The sequence below is a fragment of the Takifugu rubripes genome, chromosome 8 (assembly GCF_901000725.2).
Source record: "Takifugu rubripes chromosome 8, fTakRub1.2, whole genome shotgun sequence".
Lineage (NCBI taxonomy): Eukaryota > Metazoa > Chordata > Actinopteri > Tetraodontiformes > Tetraodontidae > Takifugu > Takifugu rubripes.
The window spans coordinates 18581500-18605894 of record NC_042292.1 but is presented as its reverse complement, the minus strand read 5'-3'; the positions used below and the strand labels follow the sequence as shown (position 1 = coordinate 18605894).

General features: G+C 54.2%; 2 protein-coding genes across 8 annotated transcripts in view; one reads left to right on the top strand and one right to left on the bottom strand.

Moving 5' to 3' along the window:
- Nucleotides 1-14699, top strand: part of kcnip4a (potassium voltage-gated channel interacting protein 4a) — a 51994-nt gene extending 37295 nt beyond the window's left edge. For 2 of the 5 annotated variants that reach the window (XM_029840417.1, XM_029840416.1), the window contains exons 2-8: nt 10057-10181; nt 12692-12761; nt 12882-12952; nt 13335-13442; nt 13597-13701; nt 13784-13846; nt 13917-14699. In XM_029840417.1, the coding sequence (XP_029696277.1) occupies nt 10057-10181; nt 12692-12761; nt 12882-12952; nt 13335-13442; nt 13597-13701; nt 13784-13846; nt 13917-13964 (590 nt within the window). In that variant the 3' untranslated portion in view covers nt 13965-14699. Of the gene's footprint in view, nt 1-2013; nt 2513-9282; nt 9379-10056; nt 10182-12691; nt 12762-12881; nt 12953-13334; nt 13443-13596; nt 13702-13783; nt 13847-13916 lie in introns of those variants that run through there. The other 3 variants (XM_029840414.1, XM_029840413.1, XM_029840415.1) reach the window with 3 other exon arrangements.
- A 1268-nt stretch (nt 14700-15967) lies between these two features.
- sec24d (SEC24 homolog D, COPII coat complex component) lies at nt 15968-24312 on the bottom strand. Of its 3 annotated transcripts, XM_003966968.3 has the most exons (24): nt 24175-24312; nt 23203-23296; nt 21808-22011; nt 21612-21699; nt 21426-21544; nt 21029-21349; nt 20837-20958; nt 20633-20744; nt 20422-20549; nt 20161-20299; nt 19972-20087; nt 19247-19371; nt 18832-19023; nt 18669-18762; nt 18067-18183; nt 17817-17987; nt 17642-17738; nt 17428-17573; nt 17219-17357; nt 17017-17135; nt 16764-16943; nt 16503-16694; nt 16329-16418; nt 15968-16193 (listed from the first exon to the last, which is right to left on the bottom strand). In XM_003966968.3, the coding sequence occupies exons 3-24, from the start codon at nt 21956-21958 to the stop codon at nt 16053-16055; spliced, it is 3099 nt and encodes a 1032-aa protein (XP_003967017.2). In that variant the 5' UTR covers nt 21959-22011; nt 23203-23296; nt 24175-24312; the 3' UTR covers nt 15968-16052. The 3 variants fall into 3 exon arrangements, with proteins under 3 accessions (XP_003967017.2, XP_029695814.1, XP_029695813.1); XM_029839954.1 differs by lacking the exons at nt 23203-23296; nt 24175-24312 and adding an exon at nt 22902-23169; XM_029839953.1 differs by lacking the exons at nt 23203-23296; nt 24175-24312 and adding an exon at nt 22925-23169.
- Nucleotides 24313-24395: the final 83 nt, after the last annotated feature.

Genomic DNA, 24395 nt, shown 5'->3' with positions numbered 1-24395 from the left:
CAGACTTATCTGGTGTCCGTCGCTCCGGGGATTGTAGTCTGCGAGACACGGTGGACGGGAAGGAACGCTGACGTTTGTGGACCAGATGGGTCCAGATACGGTCCATCCGAGGGTCGGGGAAGGGGCCGCCGTTACAAGGAAAGATAAGAAGTCCGGTTTTCCCCCTGAAGGGTCAGGAACTGATGGGTGATAATCAGGAGCAGCGGCTTCATGCTAGAAACGCTACCAGGTTGCTGCTAGCTAACCTGTTTGTTGTGACTAACCACAGTCGTCAACTTCCTTTGGCCTCGGGTATTCATCAAATCGATGTCGACGCTCCGCACCAGCCGTTTCCTTTTTCCAATTTAAATCCAATACCCTTCCGTGGCTCCAGCGTCCCACGGAAAATGACCTTGTCAGCTCCAGAACTGACGGCGCGCTGGCCGGACCGCGCTGGAAAAGACAGACTAATACCTTCTGTTTTCTGACGTTAATGGAGCCAAATTCGGGAGCAATATTCATCTGTCAGGCGATGATGGAACTCCCGCTTCTGCTGCAGCCCCCAAACCCCCGAAACGGCGTTCCGCCTCTCCCACTCTCACCCTCTCACCTCCACCCGCGGCGCCTCAATAATTCATGGATGTATCCCTGTGACGAACACATGCTCTGATTGGTCAGGGCCGCCTACATGATTTATGAAGCCCCGGCCTACAGGGGGCAGGCCTGAGTCGATTGCTCCCCCCGGCTTTGGAAAACTTGGCCGTGTTCAACAAATCCGGACCTCTGTTGCGCCGGCGTGCGCGTTTGGCCGAGTGGTCTTACACTCAAGGCCTTTGAAGGGGTGGGGGTGGGGGGGGGCATTAAACTTTGATGAGCTACAGTATGAATTCCGCAGTAGAAATTATGGGCAGGAATGTTGCTCGCGTTGACGCCACGTTGCTTTTTGATGGTCATTGTGGAAATGTGGGAAACCGGCTGAAGGGATTCGATCCCGCTGAGGATTCCCGACCGCCTCCAAGATCCCGGCGGAGGTTGTTGGGGACGCGCCTCAAAAACCCTCCAGCTCCTCCGAGTTTTCCAAGCGGAGCCAGAACTTGTGAACTCTGACGGCGTCTGATTATCTCAGCGTCTGCTCGCCGTCTCCTGATTACAGCAGCAGCAGCTCAGCGTGTCTCCAGCGCGACGTCTTGGCGTCGACTCGTCAGTGTTTAAGGTCAAAGAAATGGAAGCGGCCACTCAAAAGAGCCGCGATAAACGGCGCCCGCGGGGCAGATTGATGGCAGCGGCGCTGGAGTGGCCCTCGTCTGGAACAGACCGGGCGTGTCCTTGCGTGCTCGTCTAGAAATGCGTTTTAATTTCTCCTTTCACTCAATTTGATTTATTGTAATGACCTTCCGGTCTGCTAGAGCGGCCATGACCACACTGGGACAGCAGGGGGCGGTGTCTGTCCTCGCCTCGCTGTGCCACACACACACACACACACACTCACACACACACACACGCTGGTTTCCATGTCGCCCTGAGGACTCGTTGACACCAGCGCACCACTGGAAGCCAAACCACATGATTAATTAACGTAAAGTCAAAGATGCGAGCGCACGTTGGCGCGTCTCGCCAGAACGGAGGACTTTAAAAGCTGCTCTTTATTTTTCCTCAAGTGGATCAATGTGAGCGAAGCCTTTTACGCTGAGGCTGTCTGGTACACGGGGACCGAGCTGCGGGCGCATTTTTCAGCTCTGTTTGACGTTTCCGGTGAAATAAATCGGGTTTTTTTCCCCCCTCGCCAAAAATCCAGAGCCGCTCGACGAGCGCGCGTTCCCAAACCTCGAGTATTGAAGTGCCGGAGACCTCCGAGAGAATCATTTTGGCTTCCTTTCTGAGCAGGATTTATTCCTCTGGGAGTCAACTGGCTGAAGTTCTTTATTTTCCCGAGCACGTTAGAGGTTTCCCGCCCCCCCTCCCTCCCCGCTCCCCTCCCCTCCCCTCCCACCCCGCTCATATCCACTCCCGCTCATCTTCCCTCCCTTTACTCTGCGGAGAGGCAGGCTGAGAGCGAGCGGAGCGCCACCAACTCCGAGAGGATCGGACTTTCCGCAGCTTTCCGCTATCTTGAGGCGGAGCGGGAACAGAGGGGGGGGGGTGATCTGACCGTTCTGACCCGCCCCCGTTAATGAAGCAAACCTGAGGTCACTTTCTGCCCTCGCTACTTTGACCCCCCCTCCCACCTCACCCAGACTGGATCCTGAGAGCCAGCGGGCGGGAGACGGGTGCGCGGAGGCACCCGGCCTGTGCGTCCGGGCCGGTGTAGCGCTGGAGTGGGCGCAGGGGAACTGGAGCGTCAGCCTCGAGGGCGAGGAGGCCGGCTCGGGCTCCGGGTTCGGATCGGGGCATGGTGGGGCGGATCGGGCCGACGGCAGAGCCATGCTGAGCAGCATCTGGGAGACGGAGGGCTTGCAGACGGTGGGAATCGTGGTGCTGGTGCTCGCCTCCATCAAGCTGCTGCACCTGCTGGGGCTCATCAGCTTCTCAGAAGGTAAGACGCTGGCGAGGAACCGCCCCCCCCCCCCCCCCCCGGGTGAGCCGCGTCAGGGCGCCGCACTCCTGAGGAAAACTGTGTCGGAAGAATCGGAAGTCTTGGAAGTTCCGCTCCGGTTTCCTTCCAATGCTTCATTGTTTTGAACCTGTCTGACGTCGCTACCGCGTGGGCCGGGCCGGGCCGGCGTGCTGGTGCCTTCCTCCTCGCCACCAGACTCGTGTTTTATAAACATGCCGCGCTTTCAATTAGGATGATCGATCGGGAGAAACGCTGCTGCCGGCTCGGGAAGGGAAGAGCGCCGGCGGCTGGAAAACGCTGGCCTGACCTCCCAAGTGTTTGGATGGCGCAGGGAGGCGACGGCGTCGGCGCTCCGTCAGCGAAACAGTTTACATCCTTCAGTAAACAGACGGCAGCTGAACGCCGCCGCCCCCCTTCACGTCCTCCGTCTCCGGATAAACACGGCGAGCGAAGCGATATTGGCGGAGGGGATTCAGACGGATCGGTCAGGTGTGCGTTTTCTGTCCGGAGCGCCGTGCGGCGGCGAGCGTGTCCGTGCCGGCGTCCACGGAGCGAGATGATGGAGGCCTGAAGATGATCAGCCCAGAGAGGACAGAAGTCTCCACGTGTCCCCTGCTGCCGAGTCCTGGACCCAACGAGGAGGCTCCTGATCCGGTCGCACTTCCGTTTTAGATCCCAGTCGGCAGCTGCCAGCGATGGTGGAAAAAAATCTGTTTTTCTCCACGTTTACCTTTGGGAGACCTCTTGGGAGGCGTGCGCGGTCTGATGATCCCTCGCACAGCTGCGATCTGCCCAGCGCGGCCACGGGCCCCCGTCTGTGGCGCCGCCGCTGTCGCAGGTCAAAAGACCGGAGACGGGGGCAGTTCCAGGTTCCTCCAGTCGTCAGCTGGAAAAACAACAATCCAAATACCCTCAGAGGCTTTGGTGCCGACAAATCAACATCACACACGCACACACACACACACACACGCACACACACACACACGCACACACACACACGTAAACGCTGATTCACGGACACCATTACTGCTGAGCAAAGCCTGGTCGGTCCAGAAGGATCAGGGCGTCGCCATAAGTCTGTAGTTCTGTGCACGACGGCCCCCCAGCAGGAACCGGAAGCTCTGCTCTTGGTTGTCATCGGGGTTCAGAGAGTTCCTCGTGTCCAAGGTTCTCGGACCTCCAGAACTGTCTGATGGCGTCAGGTGACCTGGGGTCTAGAGGTGGAACACAGGACGTTGGGACGGCACCTGTGGCTCAGGTCCAGCTTCACCGGGCGATGAGGACTGGTTTGGGTTGGTGGTTTGGGGTCAGGCTGCGAGTGTGTGTGTGTGTGTGGGGGGGGGGGGGGGCAGAATCAGGATTGACCTTTTCCGCCGTCCTCTGCTGCCATTCGGTCGAGCGGTTCTGACGTGGCTGCCGTGGGTAATCACATCATGTTGGTGCGACGCTGAGCCGGGCCGAGGGTCCGAGGCTAACGTCGTTAGCCGGCGCCGTGTCTGATCTTTACTCGCGCCGCTGTTTTACAGCGAGCCGCACTTTTCATTCTGGTGAGTGCACGAGTGTGTGAGACGAGTGTGTGAGACGAGTGTGTGAGACCCTTTGGAGTGTGTCTCTTCTCGTCTCATCATCGTTGATTCAGCAATTTCGATCCCGACGAGGACGAGGATGTTTCAGAACCCGGGTGGGAGCAGGATGACGGACGGGTCTGATGAGTGGAGGGGGCCCCCTGGGAGGGGCCCCGATTGTCTCCTTGTATTGATGTATTTAATTAAACCAGCTCTTGGCGGCGGCGGCGGGGAGGCCGCGGAAGCGCAAGCGTGTGATTACCTGGAGTCCTTTAATCCGACATTATTCCAACAGACCTCAGGAAGTTTATGAGAGTAAAACTGCGGCGCTCACCAACTCTCTGGAGAGTTTCCCGGAGAACCGGGAGGCGTTTGGGCCTGGTGTTAATGAACCGGCCCGATGAATAATCCTGTTGCTCGGGCTAAACCAAACGCTCACGCGCTCATTCATAATGGACACCCGCGCCACAGCGCTAATTAGAGGATTAAACAACGGTGGAAAACTCAGCTGACGGGTGTTTTTCCCTCAAAAACTTGCGATATTTCTGAGTGAACTGAAAGGAAAAACAGGAAATAAAACCCTCTTCGGGCTGGTCAAACCGCTCAGCTGTGGAATCCACTTTTCCCGCGATGTTGCCGGAGTCTCGGAACCATCCGGATCGCTCCAGTTTGCATATTGGCGGTGGAGCCTTTTCAGCTGCCATAAATTGCGCTAACTCGGTTGCCTCTGTTGCCAGTGAGCGTCTGCAGTTGTTCCTGCTACGTCTGTCTTCCCGTTGCTAACCTGGCTCGCGTCCGACTTGGCCGATTTTTCCTGCCGTATTCTGCTTGGATCGGATTCCAGCTCTTGGCTGCGCAGCAGGAATTTAGCTGTCAGGATGAGTCAGTGGCGAACGTTTTAAAGCGGAAAATTGGAGCCTTTTTTCCTTATTTATTAGCGTTGGCGCGCGGCTGTTTGTAGCCGTATGTTGGTACGGTGACCCCGCCTTAGAGTTAATCACGCTGCCATTTTGTGTGCGGCGAGGAACCGAAGGCTGTTTTATTAAATCCATTAAAGATGAACGACTCGCGCTGAATCCACTCGGGCCTTTTATATTTTGGCATATCAAATTGGCACAAATGGCTCCGTCGCTGCCATTTATCTGATATAAGATGGAGGTTTTTTTTGTGAAGGAAATCTCTCTCTTTCTGACCTAAATCTGCAGATCAAACACCAAAGCTGAAGGAAGGAACATCCTCACATTTATTATTATTGTTGATTTCATGGTAAAACCAGTTTTCATCCAAATGTGAAGACCTTCAGACAACAGGCTAGGCTAGGCTAACTAGCCTAACATCAGTGGCTGAACGGGTTTATGAGCTTTAATAGCTAATAAGTAGAATACTAAGCTAGCTCAATCGGCCAGATTTATTGATGTATTTCCAAATTGTAGCCAAAATTGTACTAAATAAAGTTTAAGTTTCCCGTTCAACGCTGTTCCCAGATGGGTCTAGTTTTGGGGATGATATCGCCGCTGAGCTCATCTGCCCTCCCCCGACACCTCGCGCCAGCCGTAATTCCGCCTAATTGCCCCCTGCCAGATGTCGTCCTCATTGGCTCCGTCCGGCTCACAAACAACACTCGGATCTGACAAACTGAGAACAGCCGTCGGCCCGCCGACCCGTCAGTATTGGTCTGTAGAGTCAGATTAGCTTTGATGTGATTAGCAAATGCAATTGATCGCGTGGCTCTGATACGATTACTGATACCAGATGACCTTTAAAGGGGGGCGGGGGGGGGGGGGGGGCAGTTTAAAGCTGGGATGAAGTTTTCTGTTGTCGTGAAGCTGCCACGGACACATCAAAGGAGGCTTTTTTCAGAAACCTGTTTGGATCCAAAGGTCTGAACATATTTACGTGTTCACGTTTTCATTGTTTTTACAATCCGAGATGTTTTCATCTTATAGTTTCTATCACCGACAGCAGCGAGTTAAAACGCCGTCCTCTCGCCGTTTCCATGTTTTGACCTTAAATAGACGTCGGTGGAGGAAGCGTTCTTCTTGTGACCCCGAGATCAAAGGCTTGATGCCTTCGAGCTGCTATATTAGGAATCAGGAATTTGTGGGTGTAGATTAAATCAGGTTTGGGTCGGGGGGACGTGTGCTGTCTGTAGCGGCCGGAGTTTATTAGAGGTTTGCTCTAGCCGATAGCGCGCTAGCGCTGGTGTGGTTGCAGAAGTTGTGAGAACTTGTTGGTCGAGTTCTTAAATGTCGTCATTGTTTTCGAAAAAACGTAAAAGATTTCAGTTCTGTTCCTCTGGCAAATCTTTGTTTTTTGCTCTATCGTTGGTTCGATCCATCCAGGACGCTAGCGGGCAACATTAGCATGCTAATACCTGAGAAATGGGGTTATCCCGCTTTAACTGACAGCGAAAAGTTTTGCCAAATCAAATCAGGAGGTTTCTGACTGCCAAAAAAGCACGAAACACCTCGTTAGCTTGACAGTTTCAAGATCTTTAATGACTCAGCACAACTTTGAGGACTTTTTCAGGAACGCTCGCCCAACGGCGTGCTGCTTGAAACCCAAAATGTGTTTTGGGCCTTTAAATATTTCAGAGGTTATCGGATTCCTCGTGGAAAAAGCCTCGGCGGTTTAAACAGGAAGTAAACTTAGAGTGAGCGCTCTTCCGTTAGCCGCGGGCGCCGGCCCTCGCAGGTTTGCGTGCTGGCGAACGATATCAGGTTAAAAGGTGCTGCTGGCCTAGTTTGTGACTCACCTGTATCCAGAGAACAGACAGTCAGCAGCGGAGTGAGGAAGACTCCTCAGGGCCGAAGGTGCCTTAAATAATCCATTAAATCTCCACTTTCCACCTCACGGACCCACATAATTATTTATCTTGGACTGAGTAAGGGAATTTTGTTGTTACTTCATTTATTGATCCAGCCCAAATATGATCACCAACAGCTTCCTGGTTGCTTCCTCCACCCTCCGATTGTTCCCATCGTTTCTTCCGAAGAAGGCAAAAGTGCGACGTGACTGAATGTTCCCAGGGTTCTTCAGGACAACCGTTCGGCTGCTGGTCTTCAGCCGTTCGAGGGGCCGCCGAGCAAACGCGCTCCCCAGCGCCAGATTAGCTTTGTCGATAAAGCTAAAAGGGCGAGCGTTAATCAGACAGCCATGACGGCCTGCTCTTTTCCCGCCCGCTTTAGCGGCGCGTCACTCATCCGCTCAACTCCTCCACTTTACTTTTGTGGCCTTTGACGTCTCCTCCCGGTTTTCCGGCAGCGTTTGTGGTTTCGCGTGTCAGATTTCGCTAACATCCGACGCTAACCCCCCCCTTGTGTTGGCTCCCGCCAGGAGAGTCGCGTTTGGGTCACAGTCACGCATGACTGAACCTTGGCAGGTAGCAAGAACGGACCCGAGCCGAGCTGCTTGAGCCCCCCCCCCCCCCAGTAAATCTCCCGGTTATTGAGCCGTCCTGAAGCCGAAACGGAATCAACGCCTCCCTTTAGGAGAACTCCCGTAGTTGTTGTGTACGTTGAACCGGAGCCAAGTCAGGAGTGGAAAGGCTGAGTTTACCCTGGCATCGCTGCCAGGACGCAGCGCCAGCGCGGTGGAGATGCTTTTATATCAGGACAGAACTCCCAAACAGTGGCGCTCGCGCTCCTGTGGGGGCGGAGCCTCGGCAGCACATTAATCTTCTTTTAGTGCCTCAACAATTAGCAAAGAAATGCTGTCGACTCCGAATAAGGAACATTTTCTGATGCCCTCAGTGGGGTTTGGGCCGTTTCATCATGTACAGATGAAACGGTAGCTTAGCTTAAGCCTTTTTAAATTGCATTTCTCAAAAGTGTGGTTAGCATTGTTAGGTAGCAAAACGCTATCGCTTTCGTCTTCGCCAAAATATTTAAGCAGAAGAAAACATAAATACTTTAATTAAACTGTGACACCGAAACAATAAACTGCTGACAGATTTGTGCCCTTCATTTGCTCTTTAGCTTAGCATTGGCTAATAAGCTCTTGGTTAGCTTTGACAAATGACCCTATATTTACATATATGTCCATCGTTATGGCTGCATTTACTGTAGATACCAGCAGAACAAACAGCTGATTAGCATTTAGCATTTATCCCTGTTTGATCTTGTCTCGTCGGCCCGACCTTTTCCTCTAGATTTATGGCCCATTTTTCACGGCCCACTCCGGTGATGTCATCGGAGCCTCTCCGTCCCTCAACGGCCCCCGTTCATCGAGGCCGCTCCCACCTGCGGCGGCCATTTTGATGCAGGGCCGGCTGAGCAGAAGTGAGCTGTGAGAATTTAGCCGCAACTTTGGGAATGACTGACGTCGCTCGCCTTTCTAGCAAACCTCACGCTAAATTTTTCAAACGGCCCAGAGCGGCAGCAGAACTGGGCTTTTAGGAGCTGCGTGAAGTCCTCAGAAGAGTTTCTGAACTCGGAGCTTCTCAGGTTTGTGCTCACGCTAGCGGGACACCGAGCCGCTTCCCGAGGTGCCAAACGAGTCGACGCCTAATGAGGGATTAGCTTACAGGCTCCGGATCAGATTCACAGAACATTTTCAACGCCGTTGACCGACAATGTTGTCAAGTTCTCGTCAATAAGTAACGCGGCCGGTTGATCCCGACCCGAGCGAGCGAGGGGGAAGTCCTGCTGCATTATTCAGCTGCTCACACTGACCTAAATGTGCCGTCCACCTGCCCACAAAAGTCTTTCGTCACGCGGCCACAAGAGGGCGCCGATGCCCCAAACGATGCGCTTTTTGTCGTGTTTGGAGCTCTCCCTCACTGTTGGGGACGTGGAAACTGGATAAAATTGGCGTGTTTTGGGAAGCTAATCTCGATGTTAGCTCAATCTGCTGCCGTCGTATCCCTGCGCGTTTCTATCCACCTTCCATCTGTCACCAAACCAACTCTTTCCAGTTTCCATCTTCCTGAAAACACAATCGAACCTCTGCAGAAGCGACGCCTGGCTCCATTTCTTTAGCTTAACCCGGCTGCTAGCTTAGCACGACCGCGGAGGGCGCAACAAGAACAGGCGACGTCATGGAAACGTGTGGTTGATCGTGTTTAAGCTGCTGCTTCCACATACGTGTTGTCCTGAAGAACCTGCGGCGAGGTCCAGCCGTTCCTCCGTTGTGTGTCGGGCTGCTGGTTGCCCCGGTAACCATGAGACCTGCTGTATTTCCCAGGTTACCATCAGATTGTCCACAAGCCCGGCGTGAGAGCGCGGCTCATGAGGCTCTTCCCGTGCTCGGTGGGCAGGAAGACGTCTTCCAGTGACCAAAGCAAGTCTCTGACCTCACACACGGCCCCTCCTCCATCTGTGCTGGTTCTGGTGTCACAGTTTTCAGGGATATTAGCATGTTCTCCAGGGATATTAGCATGTTCTCCAGGGATATTAGCATGTTCTCCAGGGATATTAGCATGTGCTGCTCTGGGGACACGTAGCTGAGCTGAATTAAAACCCTCCACTAGGTGGCAGCGCAGCACTCGCTAAATATTCTCCCGTCGGTTTATTTTGTGCCGTATCTTTTATATGCTCGTTTAAAAATATATGTGTTTTTATGACGACCTTGGCTGCTAATTTATTTCTTTATTTCACTTAGCATAGGACAATTAGCTCGTGGCGGCGGGTTAATGGAGGGTCTGTCAGAGGATGTGACCTTTAAAAGCTGGGGTCACAGTCAGCCCGTCTGAGCTAATGAGGTCTTTAGACTCCGTGTCACACTTCAGGACCACTGTGGCCCCCTCAGCGTCCAGGACCAGGGTACGAGGGCGCCACCAGCACGCCGGCGTCCCTGACAAGAGCAAGACTCATTAGAGAGCCATTAAAACTTCTCCGAGGGTTCATCCGACCCCTCCGGGAGGGTTGAGTCGTGGGTGGCGATGGCGTTACCGACCCCGCTGTCCCGCTCCGCTGTTTCCGCGGTTTCCGCTCACATCTGCCCGTCTCCTCTTTCCAGACAGCGTTGAAGATGAGCTGGAGCTGTCTGCAGTCCGCCACCGCCCCGAGGGCCTGGAGCAGCTGGAATCCCAGACCCGCTTCTCCCGCAAGGAGCTGCAGATCCTTTACCGCGGCTTCAAGAACGTGAGAGACGTTTGTTTGTTTCCCTCCTGCAACAACAAGTTCCCGATGTTCGCGATTCACTCCGGAGAAGCTAACCGGGTCGTTTCCTGACGGAAGAGAGGCGAGGAATAAGGTCGCCGTCTTCCTCGGAGCGTCCGAGTCTGGTCTGGGCCCATTAGTCCCCTTCCGCTTGAGAGGGGGAACGAGGGTGCTAATGAGGCCGTGGCGGCGTGCCGCAGCCGCACGTTGGGAATGTTTAACGTGTTATTTTAAACTCCAAAGCTTCTATTTTTAGCCAGTTTGGTCACCGGGATTTTCTCTCCCCGACGTGACCCTGGACTCTCTGTTAGCTTTTGGCTAAATTCCGACCAGCTCTCTACGGTGAGGGGGGATGAATTAAAGAGCGGCTGTCATCGCCGCTGCACGGCAGTTTTCCAGGCGCTCGTCTTCCCGTTGTGCTCTGACCCTTTATTCCGACACCGGCGGAATAAAGACGAGCTCTCCGGGCCAATAAGCGCTGGCCTGGCTTTGTCCTCGTCCCAAGGGAATAAATGGAAACGCGTCCGTGATGGTGTCAGGATGAGGTCATTTGTCCTGAAAACAAACTTGTTATTCAGTGTTGGTGAAGGCGGATCGGGTCTGATCCCGAATCAGCGTAACGGGGATCATCCGACGCCTCCGGGCGAGGCTCCGCGGGGCCGAGGTCGCCGCCAAGGTGGACGACGTTGCTCCGTTAATCCCGTGACCTGTGATTACAGGATGCATCCCTCCGCCGGGGCCCTCGGCTCAGGGATTAGATTAAGATCTCGCTTTCAATCCCGCCTGCAGCGGCGCCGCTCCGCTCGCAGGTTTATTCGCATCCCTCCGCCGCTCCGTGAATCTCCCCGACTGTATTTCTGATTTTATTATCGCGGGCGAGCGAATTCTACAAGTGTATCAGCGGAATACGAATGTATTGTCTCGCCTCTCGCGCCGCCTAATGGGATCGACCGTGAATAATGCCTGAAATGAAACGGCGCGCAAATGTAAACTGGCAGCCTCATTTGTTATCATTCTGCGCCGCGCTACCTCAGTCCTGATCCCAGACGCTCCTTTCACGTGTTCCTGGTGGGATTCTTTCAATGGAAAGGAAAAACTCTGAGGCAGGAATTCCATTAAGTGACTGAGCCGCAGGCTGGATTTGGAGAAAAGGGCTTCGCCACGGCGCTCTGGTGTCAGCTTAATCTCGTATTTTAGCTTAGCGCCATTAGCATTTAGCCCAAAATGACCTTCAGACGCTTCAAATAGAACCGCGTACGCCGCGGTCGCTAATGCTGAGTCCCGCCTCCCAAACGCTCACAGGTGGCGAAATTCTTACGTTTTAATGCTTCTTCTTTCGTTCATCTCCTGCTGGACTCTGACCGGAGAAGACAGGACGCAACACGGCGCCACGGCGAAGGGACACGCCTCCCGGAGACGTGGATCTGTTTCATGTTCTCAAGTCGCTGCGGTTTAATGAGCCGCTCTTCTCAGCGGGAGTTTACCGATATCGCCGCCGTTCGCCCCGGCGCCGTTAGCCTCGCCGCAGACGCGCACATGATTGATACCAGCAGAGGCCCTTTTTTATGGAGATTTACGAGTCGATTTAGGAGCCAAGCGTCTCGTAAAAACGTACGCGACGCGCATGTTAGCTAGCGTACGCGTGGATATCTTAGCAGCCGCTCCTGACAACTTTTCCCGACTCGCCTGTGACGCTCTGGAAGAATATTGTAGCCATGGCAACCACATGCAAAATCCAACAACAAGGAGAAACATTTCGCTCGTTCCGACTTCCTAATTTGCCCAAAATTCTTGACCTCGATATGGAACTGGGTCTGAGCGGCAACAGAAGGGCGTCGGGGGGATTCGCCGGCGCGGATCCAGGAAGGAGCCGCTTTGAAGGGGAAAACAAGGTTTGGTTCTTCCCCACCAGAGACCGACTCTCTGGGGGGTCAAGGCCGGCCCACGTCCCCCGTACCGGGGACGCTACTGTGGAGGATGAGTCGGTGCCTTTGAGTTCCCGAAACTGTCTCGGTGTTCGGAACACTCAGGCTCTTCAACCCTGTCGAGGTAGCTGAAAAAAAAATCCAATATCCTGCCGGCCGAGACGGAGCAAAACTTCAGCGGGAGTAAAAAATGAAGCTGGGAAATTGGCAGATTTATCTGCTGCGAGCTGCTCGGACGTTTCCTCTCACGAGAGGACAAAGAGTCTCGCTTTCAACCTTCAGACAGCTGTCAGGACGTGAGGACGATCGGCACTAATGCTGAATCCCGTTTCGGAGGAGCTCGACAAAAAAATGAGCTTTTGTTGTCCTACTGTTGTCATTAGCGTTAGCATTAACGCAGCCAAATATTAGACCACGCCATAAATGATGTCATACACCCACAGGAAGAGGCTCACGGCACTTGTGCTAACCTATCTGACCACTAGAGGGTGGCACCAACGACGCCTTTTCCTCAATATTCTTTAACGTTATTTTCACTGAGGGGTGAAATTCCATTTTGTCTTCCAGGAATGTCCCAGCGGAGTCGTCAATGAGGACACCTTTAAAGACATCTACGCACAGTTTTTCCCTCAAGGAGGTTGGTGTGTTTTTTATTCGGTAGCTACCGACTGATCCGGTCCCAGGGGCGCACAAGCTAACACTTTTAGCGCTTTGATATGGTGCAGGAATGACTCCAGTATTTTTGCTTCTCCCGCAGACGCTTCCACATACGCACATTTCCTGTTCAACGCCTTTGACACGGATCACAACGGAAACGTGAGTTTTGAGGTGAGACGAGCGCTGCGCATGTCGGTAGATGCAACGTTGACCTTGAATATAAACAGTAAATAGTTCCCATGAATAGAAACCAACCCGTAATTGTCAATAAACCCAACCTGGGAAATAACAACATCCTTCAACGCCGTTAGCGGCGAAGCCGTCGGAATCCCCCGAGACGCTCCTGATCAACACGTTATTCATATTCATGAAGGACATATTTTGGATTATTAGCGCGAACCAGCCAAAAGGCCGAACCGGATCAGCACAGGCCCGAAAACACGTCAACTCCCCGAGGAACGATGCAGATTATGAGTCGCCTAATGACTTCGCTAATGAGCTCTGTGATTGATGGCGCCGCGGCGATGACGCGCGTTTGCCTGTTTTTCTGCAGGATTTCGTCATGGGCCTCTCCATCCTGCTGCGTGGGACGGTCCAGGAAAAGCTCAACTGGGCGTTCAACCTGTACGACATCAACAAAGACGGTTACATCACGAAAGAGGTGGGTCGGTGGAGGGCGTTAGCCTTGCTCCCGAACCAAGCGATAGCTAAGGCGTTAGCTGTAGAGACTAGCTAGCCAACAGCATCCGTCAGAGGCTGTCAGAGTTCCCAAATGTTTGAGGAGAGCAAAAAGAGACCTGGTGTTGGTCTTCTAGGAGATGCTGGACATCATGAAGGCCATCTACGACATGATGGGAAAATGCACGTACCCCGTCCTCAAGGAGGAGACGCCCCGTCAGCACGTGGAGGTCTTCTTCCAGGCAGGTGTAGCGCGAGCGTCCTCCCGGTCCGAGGGGCCGCCGGAGCAACCTCTTTACCTGTCCTGTCTTCTGTCTCCAACAGAAGATGGACAAGAACAAAGACGGCGTGGTGACCATAGACGAGTTCATCGACTGCTGCCAAAACGTAAGACGTCCGTCCCGATTGGCCGCCGTCGGCTCGGCCGCGCCCTCACGCTGTCGTCTCTGCTTGACAGGATGAAAACATCATGAGGTCGATGCACCTGTTTGAAAACGTCCTTTAAGCGGTGGGACGGCGGCGGATCCCGACGGAGGACCCTCGTCTCTTCCCCGGACCCCCTCCCCGTGTACAGCGTGCTATGCAGACTCGAACCCGTAGAAAAAGAATCTTGTAAACTACTGTGGACCACAGGTAGGTGTAGGAAAAGGGTGCGAACACTCTGGAGTCGCCAAATCCTTCAATTATTTCCAAACACGAGGAGAAAAGAAGCGGGAGAACCTCGGAACGTCCAAGGTCGGCATTCCAAAGATGTTTTCTGCCGAGAGGAGGCTCACTCCCTCTCTGTTGTGGAACCACTGTGACGTCACAAGAACAAAGAATAATGGTAATAATGCGGCGTCTTGTCAACTCCGGAGTGTTCTTCCCCGGCTTAGTTAGCCTCCGTGGTCGTTCTTCAAAGATGTGAAATCAAGGCGACGTCGTTGTACATATGTGAAACGCTAGAAAAGGAAACTTCTCAACTTTGTCCATGTTTACTTGCCAAGTCCAACGAGACGCCACAGGGATTATTCCTGATGTCAGAAACCGGAGCGCGGTGCCGGTGTTGGTCCTGAGAAGCACACAGGTATCCGTAACCACCAGAACTCCAGGTCAATGCTGCTTTCATCGTGTTCCTTTGATCTCTGTGTGAGTAGATCTTCCGTCGCTGGTTTGTCTTTGTTCCTGTTTCGACGCTCTGCTCCATCAGTTTGTTATTGTACAAAAGATTGTCTTCGCATTAAATCAAAGTTTGCCTGAATTTCGGCTCCTTCCTGGTTTTAACTCGGACTTTCGGCTCAACGTTGGTGGAAACTCGCTCCATCATTCGGTTCCTCTGACGTTTGTGGCAGAAAAACACGGAACGTTTTAGATTTTCCCCATTCGTGCTTCAGCCTTCCGATAAAAATAAATGCTGTTTTACTCGTGTTTGATGACTTGAAAAGATATTAAATCTAAAAAGTGTGTGAGAGGCTGTTTTTGTTCTCTGGAGTAATTTGACGCTGACACTCTGGAACCCGAGGCAACGATTCATCAGTCCAGGCGGGAACGTTTGCCTCCGCCCGGCCAGCGTTCCCACCCGGAGGTCCCGGTACATTTCTGAAGATGAGGAAGCAGCTGTCATGAAAGGGATGGAGCACATCAAAGGCCGTCACGTCCAGATGTTTCAGAGCAAATGTGAGATGCTTTATTTGGTTACATCAGCAATGGTGATTTTTTGTCATCCGGCGCCCCCTAGCGGCGGGACAGCGCTAACACAGGATTGGTCCCATAAATCTTGGTTTGAAATCTGAAAATCCTACGTTGGAAAAAAGACTCGAACTCGATATCTGACACTTTTGTGGCGTGAAGTGAAACATTTCCAGTCAGTCATGTCCAAACCCTGAGACGGAGAACTTTGCCGTATTTCTTTGGCTCATATTTAAGTATGTTGGCGAGTGGATCACAAAACGTTGCTTTAAGGCCACATACGTGAACTCAAACGTACAATATTGATATTTCGGACGCTCAGACAAACGTAGCTGTCTGCTTTCTGCTCCCCCCCACCCCCCACCCCACCCTCAGCTGACTGTAAATGAGCCAGACAAATTAATTGCACGTTGGGACAGAAATGTTGTGATAAAACTGTTAAATACTGCAAAGTTTATATCTCTCTTAAAAAAAAAAAAAAGGATTCTTGGTGTTTATTCTCTGTGCGTCAGCGTCGGCCACAAATAACCTCCCGTCTCAACACTCGAATCTACAAAGCCAAATTAAAACGGTCGATGACATCATGTTTGTATTGCTTGTGCCAACATATGTTCCATCCAGAGGAGCTGACGTTCTTCTGCTCTCCACACACACACACACACACACACACACACACACACACACACACACGGACGGGGTAGTTCCAGCTGCGTTGTCCAGGTGATGAGCGGTAATTAGAGGTTTGTACTGAGCGTTGGAAGGCAGCTTTGGAACTCAGAAGAACCCCCTGGTGCCCCGCCCCCCCCCCCCCCCCCCCCCCCCCCCCCCCCCCCCCCCCCCCCCCCCCCCCCCGTCCATTTGGTTTGTCCCAGGACGAGCGGCTATAAAGGGGGCGGGGTTAGGTGAGGATATAAAGGGGGCGGGGTTAGGTGAGGAGCTGCCTGACTTCTCTGTGAATGTAGCAAAGGAAGTCCATGTAGGAAGCTCCTCCGTGCAGGCCTTTATCCTCCACCAGGAACTGACGGAACAACATCTCCGGTTTGTCTTTCTGCCGCACGATCTGGAGCTGAGAAGAAGCAAGATGGTTACCGGCGCTCAGCGCTGACCCAATGTTTCTGCCTCCCCCCAGTTGAACAGGCCGCAGCAGCGGCTGTGTTGGCGCTGTTGTCCACCAGGGGGAGACAGACTACGTTCGGCTCACCTTCATGGAGCCCGGCCTCTTCTCCAGCAGGTCGCCGATGACACCTCGGACCTTCTTCGAAAGCGGGTTGTCCAGAACGGGCAGAACAGACTGAAATTCCCAACCAGATGTTAGAAAGTTAGCACCTCTTGTTTGTGGGTTTGTTCCGAGTTAAAACTCATCTCCGAATCTGACCATGTGTGCCTGCAGGTGGGCGAGGGAAGGAACGTTGAAGAGGTTCTGGATGAGGTCGGGGGGGCTCGCCTGGCCCAGCCACAGGAACATGGCGTGTCCGTTCTCCAGCAGGAACACGCCGGCGTCGGCCAGACGCTCCTCTGAGCAGCGTAGAGGAGTGGGCGGAGCCTCTGCACCAACATCCATGTTGTGCTGAAACGAAAAAGGATCCGTTTAGATCCCGATGGAACGTTCATCCGAGCGGGAAAGACGTTTGCATACCAGCGGGATGAGTCGCGGGTACAGCAGCAGCTGCGTCTCCTCCACCCCCATCGCCATGACAGCCAGCCTCTGATGGGCGCGGTCGTCCGTCGACAGTTCCGTGCTCCCCACCAAAGGTCCGGTCTTCATCAGGCTGTTCATGTAGACGGGGAACACCTTCATGGCGTCGGGCAGGATCAGCTGTGGGGGAGGACGGTTAAAACGGCGTTCCACAGAACCCAGGAGCTGAACCGGGAGCTGTGGCGCTGCTCACCTGGCTCGCCGCTGAGGGGCTGGCACAGTTCTTGCGATAACAGGCCAGCATGTGAGCCGTCTGGTTGACCAGGATCTCCCTCACGCTCTTCAGGGGCTGGTTCAGGATGGCGCGGTACGCTGTGAGAGAGTGGGAGGAGCCTAAGTGACGACGGAGGACCGTGGCGGCGAACTCGGACGAAGATCCGGCGACGGATTCTTACCCGACTTGGCGAAGAAGTTGATGAGGGCGTCGGTCTCGCAGCTCTTGTACAGCTCCGACAGCTGCGAGCTGCAGTTCAGACTCAGGTTGTGGACCCGGAGGCGGCGCTGACCACCGATGGTGGTGTACAGCAAAGCACACTGGGAAACGCAGTTCAAGTCAGAAAAGTGCCTTCCCCTCCCAAATGAGGAGCCCCGTAAAGCGTCGCACCTGCAGCAGAGCGCCGGCCTCCTCGTTGAGCGCGTCGTCGTGCTTCAGCTCCACGGTCACAGCTTTGTCGCAGTCCACCGCCGCCATCTCCACGTCCGTGGTGTTGTTCATGTGGATGGCGCCGAAGAAGTCTGTGGCCCTGAAGCCTGCCGACAAACGTCGCGTGACCGAGAGGCCTTTCCTCCAATGGTACCGGCGTTCCGGGTTTACTCACCGGTGCTGGTGCGAACGCGCATGATGGCGTCGAAGCCGACGCGCTTCTGCACGTCCTTCCTCAGGTCCCTCAGGAAATGTTCTCCGTCGACGTCCACCTGCAGACACCAGAACGCTGTTGGTACCGACTCCCGCCGTTCCGTCTAAACCCAGCGAGGGATCGGGACGCCTCCCACCTGGAAGTTGCTGTACTTGTAGACGGAGCCTCCCGTGCGCGCCGGGACGTCGCCCATGGTGGCCACGTCCACGTACTGGCTGGGGAAGAGGAAGAGGTCCACGCAGCAGCCCTGCGCCACACACTCCTTGGACAGCTGCTCGTACACCCCCTTCTGAGGCTGGAACAGAGTCTGAGCCAAACACACACGCGTCACACACTCTCCCGGGGGGGGGGGGGGGGACTCGCCGGCGTTCCCGGGAGCCGCTCACCTTCTCCTTGTCGGTGCCGACGAGCTTTTTGTCGTCCCTGTTCTTCAGTTTGCCCGGCGCCTCGGCGGTGGGCATGGACGAGTGGAAGATGAAGAGCTTCCCGCTGCACTGCGCCGCCTGGAGGAGGGATGAGACCGGGAGGTCGTGAGGTGAGCTAGCCCCTCCCCCAGCGGGGATCAAAGCCCCCCCCGCGCCCGTGGCGAAATAAAACGAAAATCGCTGAAACGGGACAAACGCGCCGGCTGGTTCCAGTTAAATCTGCCAGTGTTTCCAGCGCGCTGACCTCACGTCTCTGGAAAGTCGTGTGGGACTTCAGAAGTAAACACAAACAGGAGGAAGAGGGGAAACGCGGCCGCGGACAGATTTCACCAAACAGATCCTGTTCTTGTGAAACGGAGCCGCCGCCATCTGTCGAAATGGATTTCAGACTTTTCTGATTCGTCTAAACACAAAAGCCTTTTCCCCCCTCCTCAATGTTGAGGGCGGAAGAGCGAGCGGGAACCGAATTCCTGATGAAAAGAGCAAAACGGGCCCTGGAAGTCTTCCCAGACGGGGATCGCCGAGGCGTTCGGTGGCTGCTGGTGCTGACGGCTGTCGCTCACCTTGAAGGCCTCGATGCCGGCCTGGATGACGGGAGCAAAGACCGTCTCGCTCTCGCCGGTGTCGGCAAACATGTCGGGGATCTGGTCCAGGAGGCTGCGGAGGACACGCCGGTTTAGAGTCGGAACATTCCGCAGCGGGTCTCTCCGGGACACCGGCTCTTACTTGGAGATGACGGCCCGGGACTCCTGGTAGCTGACCAGGAAGCCGTCCTGCAGCGGGACGAACATCTCGGCCGTGTCCGACACCACCATCATCTGCGGCTGAGCCAGAGCGCTCTTCACGTTGTAGAAGTGGAGGATCTTGTTGTAGGTGACGAAGCCCACCTTGATGGCGGAAGCGTCGGCGCCGTCCTCCCTGGTGAGGAACACGTGAGGAACATCGCTCACTAACGGGGAAGCTTTGCTGCCCAGTCAGCACGTCTGAACACTCATCACAACAACTTTTGGGGCGTTTGCGCCAACGGATGAGGGCTATCGAGGGGTGAACGGGGTGGGTTACGTGTTTTTGGTCTGGTTTCAGCGGCTGTGACCATTCCGGGATGCTCCTCTGATGAGGTGAAGCTTCCTGCTTCTCTTACCTGGGCAGGTTCTGCAGCAGCGTCTTCAGCTCCTCGCAAATCAGTTTGACCAGACCGCTTTTAACGTTGTTGTAGGAGACGTCGATCATGAAGATGTAGGCTGGAGGGTTCGGAGGCTTGTTGTTCTGGAAACAGAGGTGAGGATGAGCTGCAGTTCGCAGACTGAACACTAGGGGGTGCTGTGGCGGATGCTGCCGTGAAACAGGCTGCGGCGATTTTGTACCTTAGCAGCATTTTAAACGTTAATTAAGGCTTTTATATAATTTCACCGACCTTTGGTCACAGTTCAAATGTTTATTGTCCCCGTGTACGTTAATATCAGCCTGATTCTGAGTTTTCAGGCACTGAACAAAAAGGGTTCTGTGTAAATGTGGAACATCTTTTTATCTCCACTTTTAAGACGAGATGCTACCAGATTTTGCAGATTCCTCAGTTTCTAACTTCAGTTCGCTTGCGTCGTGGTGACGACAGCCGTTGCAGTGAGAATTCCTGAAAGAGCGTATTGTTTTGTTGCCATAGCGACGCTCTCGTTACAGGTGTTTGTGGCCATGGGCGGCTGTTTATAACACTTCATAAACAGAACAAGAGTCGGCCCGCGGCCCGAGTCGGCCCGCGGCCCGACTCGGCCCCCCCGCGGCCCGACCCCGCCCACCCGCGGCCCGACTCCGCCCACCCGCAGTCCGACTCCGCCCACCCGCCCTAACCAGACCTCCACAGCTCGTTACCTTGCAGTAATCCAGGGTTGCTACAAACTCATAGGAGCCCAGAGACAGTTCTGGCCTCTCGTAGAAGTCCACCCTCCGGCCCATGTGGTCCAGATGTTGGAAATAAAAGACGGGAACTGGAATAACACAAACCAGACAAACGTTGACCGATGAATTCAGCCCCGAGGCTCTTTTGTGACCGGGCCTCACCTTCGTTGACACAGTTGCAGAAGCTGCACTGGTAGCGCCGGCCTCCGTCCGTGAACTGCATGTAGGGGCACATGTAGGCCTTGCAGCGGTTGCAGCGGATCGGGCCGGTCTCGCCGTGGTTCACCAGGTACAGAGGAGCCTGCACAAAAAGGAGTTTCACAGAGAAATCGCGGTGCCTTCATCGTCACAGGGAGCAGAAACCGCCTCCATCCAGCTGCAACATCTGGATGCTGTGTTAGCATGTGGCTAAAAGAACGGTACCTCGTTCTTTGGCAAAGCTGCCAAGGGGGTAATGATGGTAGCCAGAGGAACCTGGCACTGTTTCGCCAGGTCGGCGGTGGTGGGGAGGGAGTAGGCGGTGCAGCGCATGTACCTGGGACTGGCGTTACCTGCCAACACGGGGAAATCAACCGTGGGACTCTAAACTCATCAGGATGATAAATACAGTCCTGGAAGTCGCAGGAGGACTCACCCTGGTCCTGGACGGTGAAGTCGGTGGTGACCAGAGGTGGAACCTGACCTCTGATGTTTGTGGTGTAGACCTGCCCCCCGTGTTTGGTCCGGTCGTCCTCGATCATCTGGGTCTGCCAAACACACCGGTTCTGCGTTAATGTCCTCACAGGTGCAGTTTTCTAATGTGGACGCATCGGTCCAGGCGGATCGCCGCTCCACTCACTGTGCTGGGGATGGAGTCTGGGTCCAGTTTCTTCTGAGGGGGTCCCGCCAGTCCCCCGGGTGCTCCAGGAAAAGCCCCTGGCATACCCTGCTGGGGCCCAGCTATCAGCCCTCCAAACTGGCCTGTTCAGAAGAGCAGAGAGGGTCCTGGTTCAGCAGAGCCCCCTCAGGTTTGATTCACTCCACTTCATACCTGGTTGTTGGGGGTATCCAGGTGGAACGGCAGCGCCAGGAGAGGGCTGCGGGAACCCACCAGGGCCTGGAGGAGATGGCCCAGGGAAGGGTCTACCCATGCCCGCCATGGGAGGCCCCGCCATGGGAGGCCCCGCCATGGGAGGCCCCGCCATGGGAGGGCCCCCCATTGGCATGCTCGCGGACGGCGACTGTGGAGGAGACATTTGGGGCGACTGAGGGCCAGGAGGCATCTGAGGCTGACCCATAACTGGAGCATGGGGCATCTGGAAGGGCTGCTGGGCCACAGGCTGGGGAGGGGGGCCGCGTGCAGGCCCTTGACCTTAACACATTGGAAACTAAAATGACGTGAGGGCGTTACAGCGCACATAGTTCCTCTTATCGACACTAAAACTTACCATAGCTGCCTAAATTCATAGCACTCATCTGATTGGTGAGGTGCTGCGTTGGGGGCGGGGCTTGAGAGGCCATGCTGTTGTACAGAGGTTGCCCGTAAGCAGCAGAAGCTGCAGGATAACTGAGCAAAAACATGTCGGAGAGCTCAACACCGGGACATTTACTCTGATTCTGCTGATTCCTGTTACCTTTGTGGACCGTTGTGCTGCATGTTTGGACTAAATTGGCTCGGAGGCGGGGGCATGGCGCCAGAGGAAACCGGGGGCTTCATCATACCTGCAGGGACCCAGCAGGTGAACAGGACATGGAACAGAAACCATTTTAGCTACTTATGCTCAACTTTCTACACTCATTTTTCTGTTGTAGCCACACAAGGTTTTCTACCTGTCGGGGGAGCCGTGAACGCCTGAGGAGGACCTCCGTAGTGCCCGTTCATGGGCTGCGCGGGGCCGGGTCCAAACCCGCCTTGGTAGCCCCCCATCCTGGGCTGTGCCTGGGAGTACGGGGGTGCAGCGACGTAACCCTGTTGGCTCATGTTGATGGAGACAACTGTTGCAGGCTTCTCATGCCAGGAGGAGTCTCAACGAGCTGCAGAGGGAAAGTTGAAGCTGCTGAGCTGAACGAGGAGGAACCAGCGTTTCAAAGCCGCCTACAAGGCCCGGTTCTTCCCGTCGGGGAAGAACCGGGCTGTTGCCAACCGCCAGCTGCATTTCCTTCCTTTTATATTTCAGTCGGCGATCTAAATAACGTCAAATGGCCGTTCTGAATAAGGATGCGTGGCAATTACGGAGACGGCCTCCTTAGGTCAGGGTCATAAGCGCGTTCTGGTAGGAGGGGAAGAACACCTTCAGACCACTGCCGAGACACCCTTGAGCAAGGTACCGAAGCCACAAATGCTAACATACTGGCGACTCATCCAGGGGGGGACCTGCCTTCGCCCCCATGTGCCCCCTCCCCGTGACCCTGGAAGAGGTAAAGTGGTTCGTCATCACAGGTCGGTACGACTTCCTGTTTATTGTTAATAACACAAATATAAACACAACACGCGCCGTGTCCACGAGACAACAAGTGATGTTTGACCCGGTGGTGTAAGACAGACCTTTGAATGGCAAAGATAAGACAGGCCCGTCCTTCCTAATGTCAGCAAAAGTCTTCCTGTCACTTATTAATATTAATCAGCGCATCTGCATGATTTGGGCTTTAATTCCGTGCGGGGAGCTGCGGGGTGGAGAAGGTTGCGGTCGTTTCTTCACCGCTGTTGGCAAGTTTGCAGTGAAAATAATTGCGTTTGAAGGGTGTCGCCTTTAAAGAAAAGTTTAACAACTGGGTGGCAGCCGCGCACTTACGGACGAAAACCCTGTTTTGCCACTTTTCGGGGTAAGAAAAAAGAGAATCGGAGGCAACAGTAACGTGTCGGGATTTCCCGGTGGCCACCGCCGACAGATGCCACGTCAAAGACCGTTATGATGGCTAAAAACCTGCGCGTCCGCGTCGTCCTCACCCTCGCGAATGTTGTCCTCTTCCCGGTAAACCACAGCAAGGATGACAGGTGACCCCCGCCGATCGCTGTATCGATCAGAGTGATGCCAGGCGACCGTTTGATCGCGTATTGTGGGGAAACGTCGCGTTGCCTTCGCGGAAATCACTACAAAGTTTTCCCCGGTACTACAAGGGCGTCTCTTTCGAGCCTCTAGGCGGTCAAACAAAGACGTGTCCGCCACAAATGTGTGCCGCCGGTGTTTGTATTGTTCCTGTACACGATGTCGCGGCGGTATTTACCTGAATGCGGGGCAGAGTTCTCTCCGCCGTGGGGTCACTGAAAGCAGCAGAGTGCCACGTCAAACTCCAGCGTAGCGCCGGTCTGCCGAGTTTGCTGCGCGGCGGAAAGTGGAAGGAGGAAAAGACGACACGTTTCCGGTTAGGAATTTCAGCATAAAAGCAGGGGAAAAGAAAACAAACGCTGTTCCTCGCCCAGCCTCACGCTACAGTACCATCCGTACATCCAATTAAACTTCAATCGCTCGATAAATATAATATCTAGTAACAGTGCGGTGTTATACATCTAACTTCTTCCCGCGCTTCGGTGTGCTTCTATTTTGAAGATGGTACACGTCGACTTCCTTCATGGCTTCACGCGTCGAATGTGAACTCGCCTGAGCGGCCAGCCGTGCCTGACGCTGTGCGCATGCGTGAAACAGAGGGCCCCTATACACGTCAGCACAGGGAACGAGGACCTGTGCGCTTTCATTATCCGAACATCTGCGATAAGACGGAACACTGTTATGATGCAAAGTACACTTTTAAACGTGGCCGAGTCACGTTTAGCATTTGAGCGACAACAGAGCAACCGGCTCGTTGTATGGATTAGTAGCAGAGATGAATAGAAAACGCGATCATGGAATATATTATTGTTTAGCCAGTGACAACTGGGTATAATCCACCTTTATATTAAACGCTTGACATGTGATATAGTTCAGCTTTTTGTCGAATTTGTCCTTAAAAGTTATAATCAAAAATTGAAGTCATATTAAACCCGGTAAAAGCTGCGCTTCATGGTCACGTCATGTGAAATTTCAGGACGTTTAAGGTCCAACATCGTTTCCCAAAGTTCCCCTTCTTGCCCGCTTATTAATTCAATGTCAGGAAACTCCAATAAAGCGTTTCCCCATTTCAATAAAACGGTCCCACAAGTCGCCTCATGAGAAGGAAGAGACTAAAGTTAGTTCCAGATTCAAATTTTAAAGTATTTACCTGTTTGTAATTCTCTGGACAGTGTTCCGGTTCTCTTCCCAGTGATGCCCAAGTCCTGGTTTATCCCGGGAACGTTGCCCTGAGCGCCGCACACGAAGACGCAGCAGCTGTGCGCGGGCGTGTCCGTGCGTGGTGACGTCTCTGCGACGGGGGCCGAGCTCGGATGATGAGGATTATACAGCGGTGCTGCGCTGGAGGTGGAGGTGGATCCTGCCTGGCTG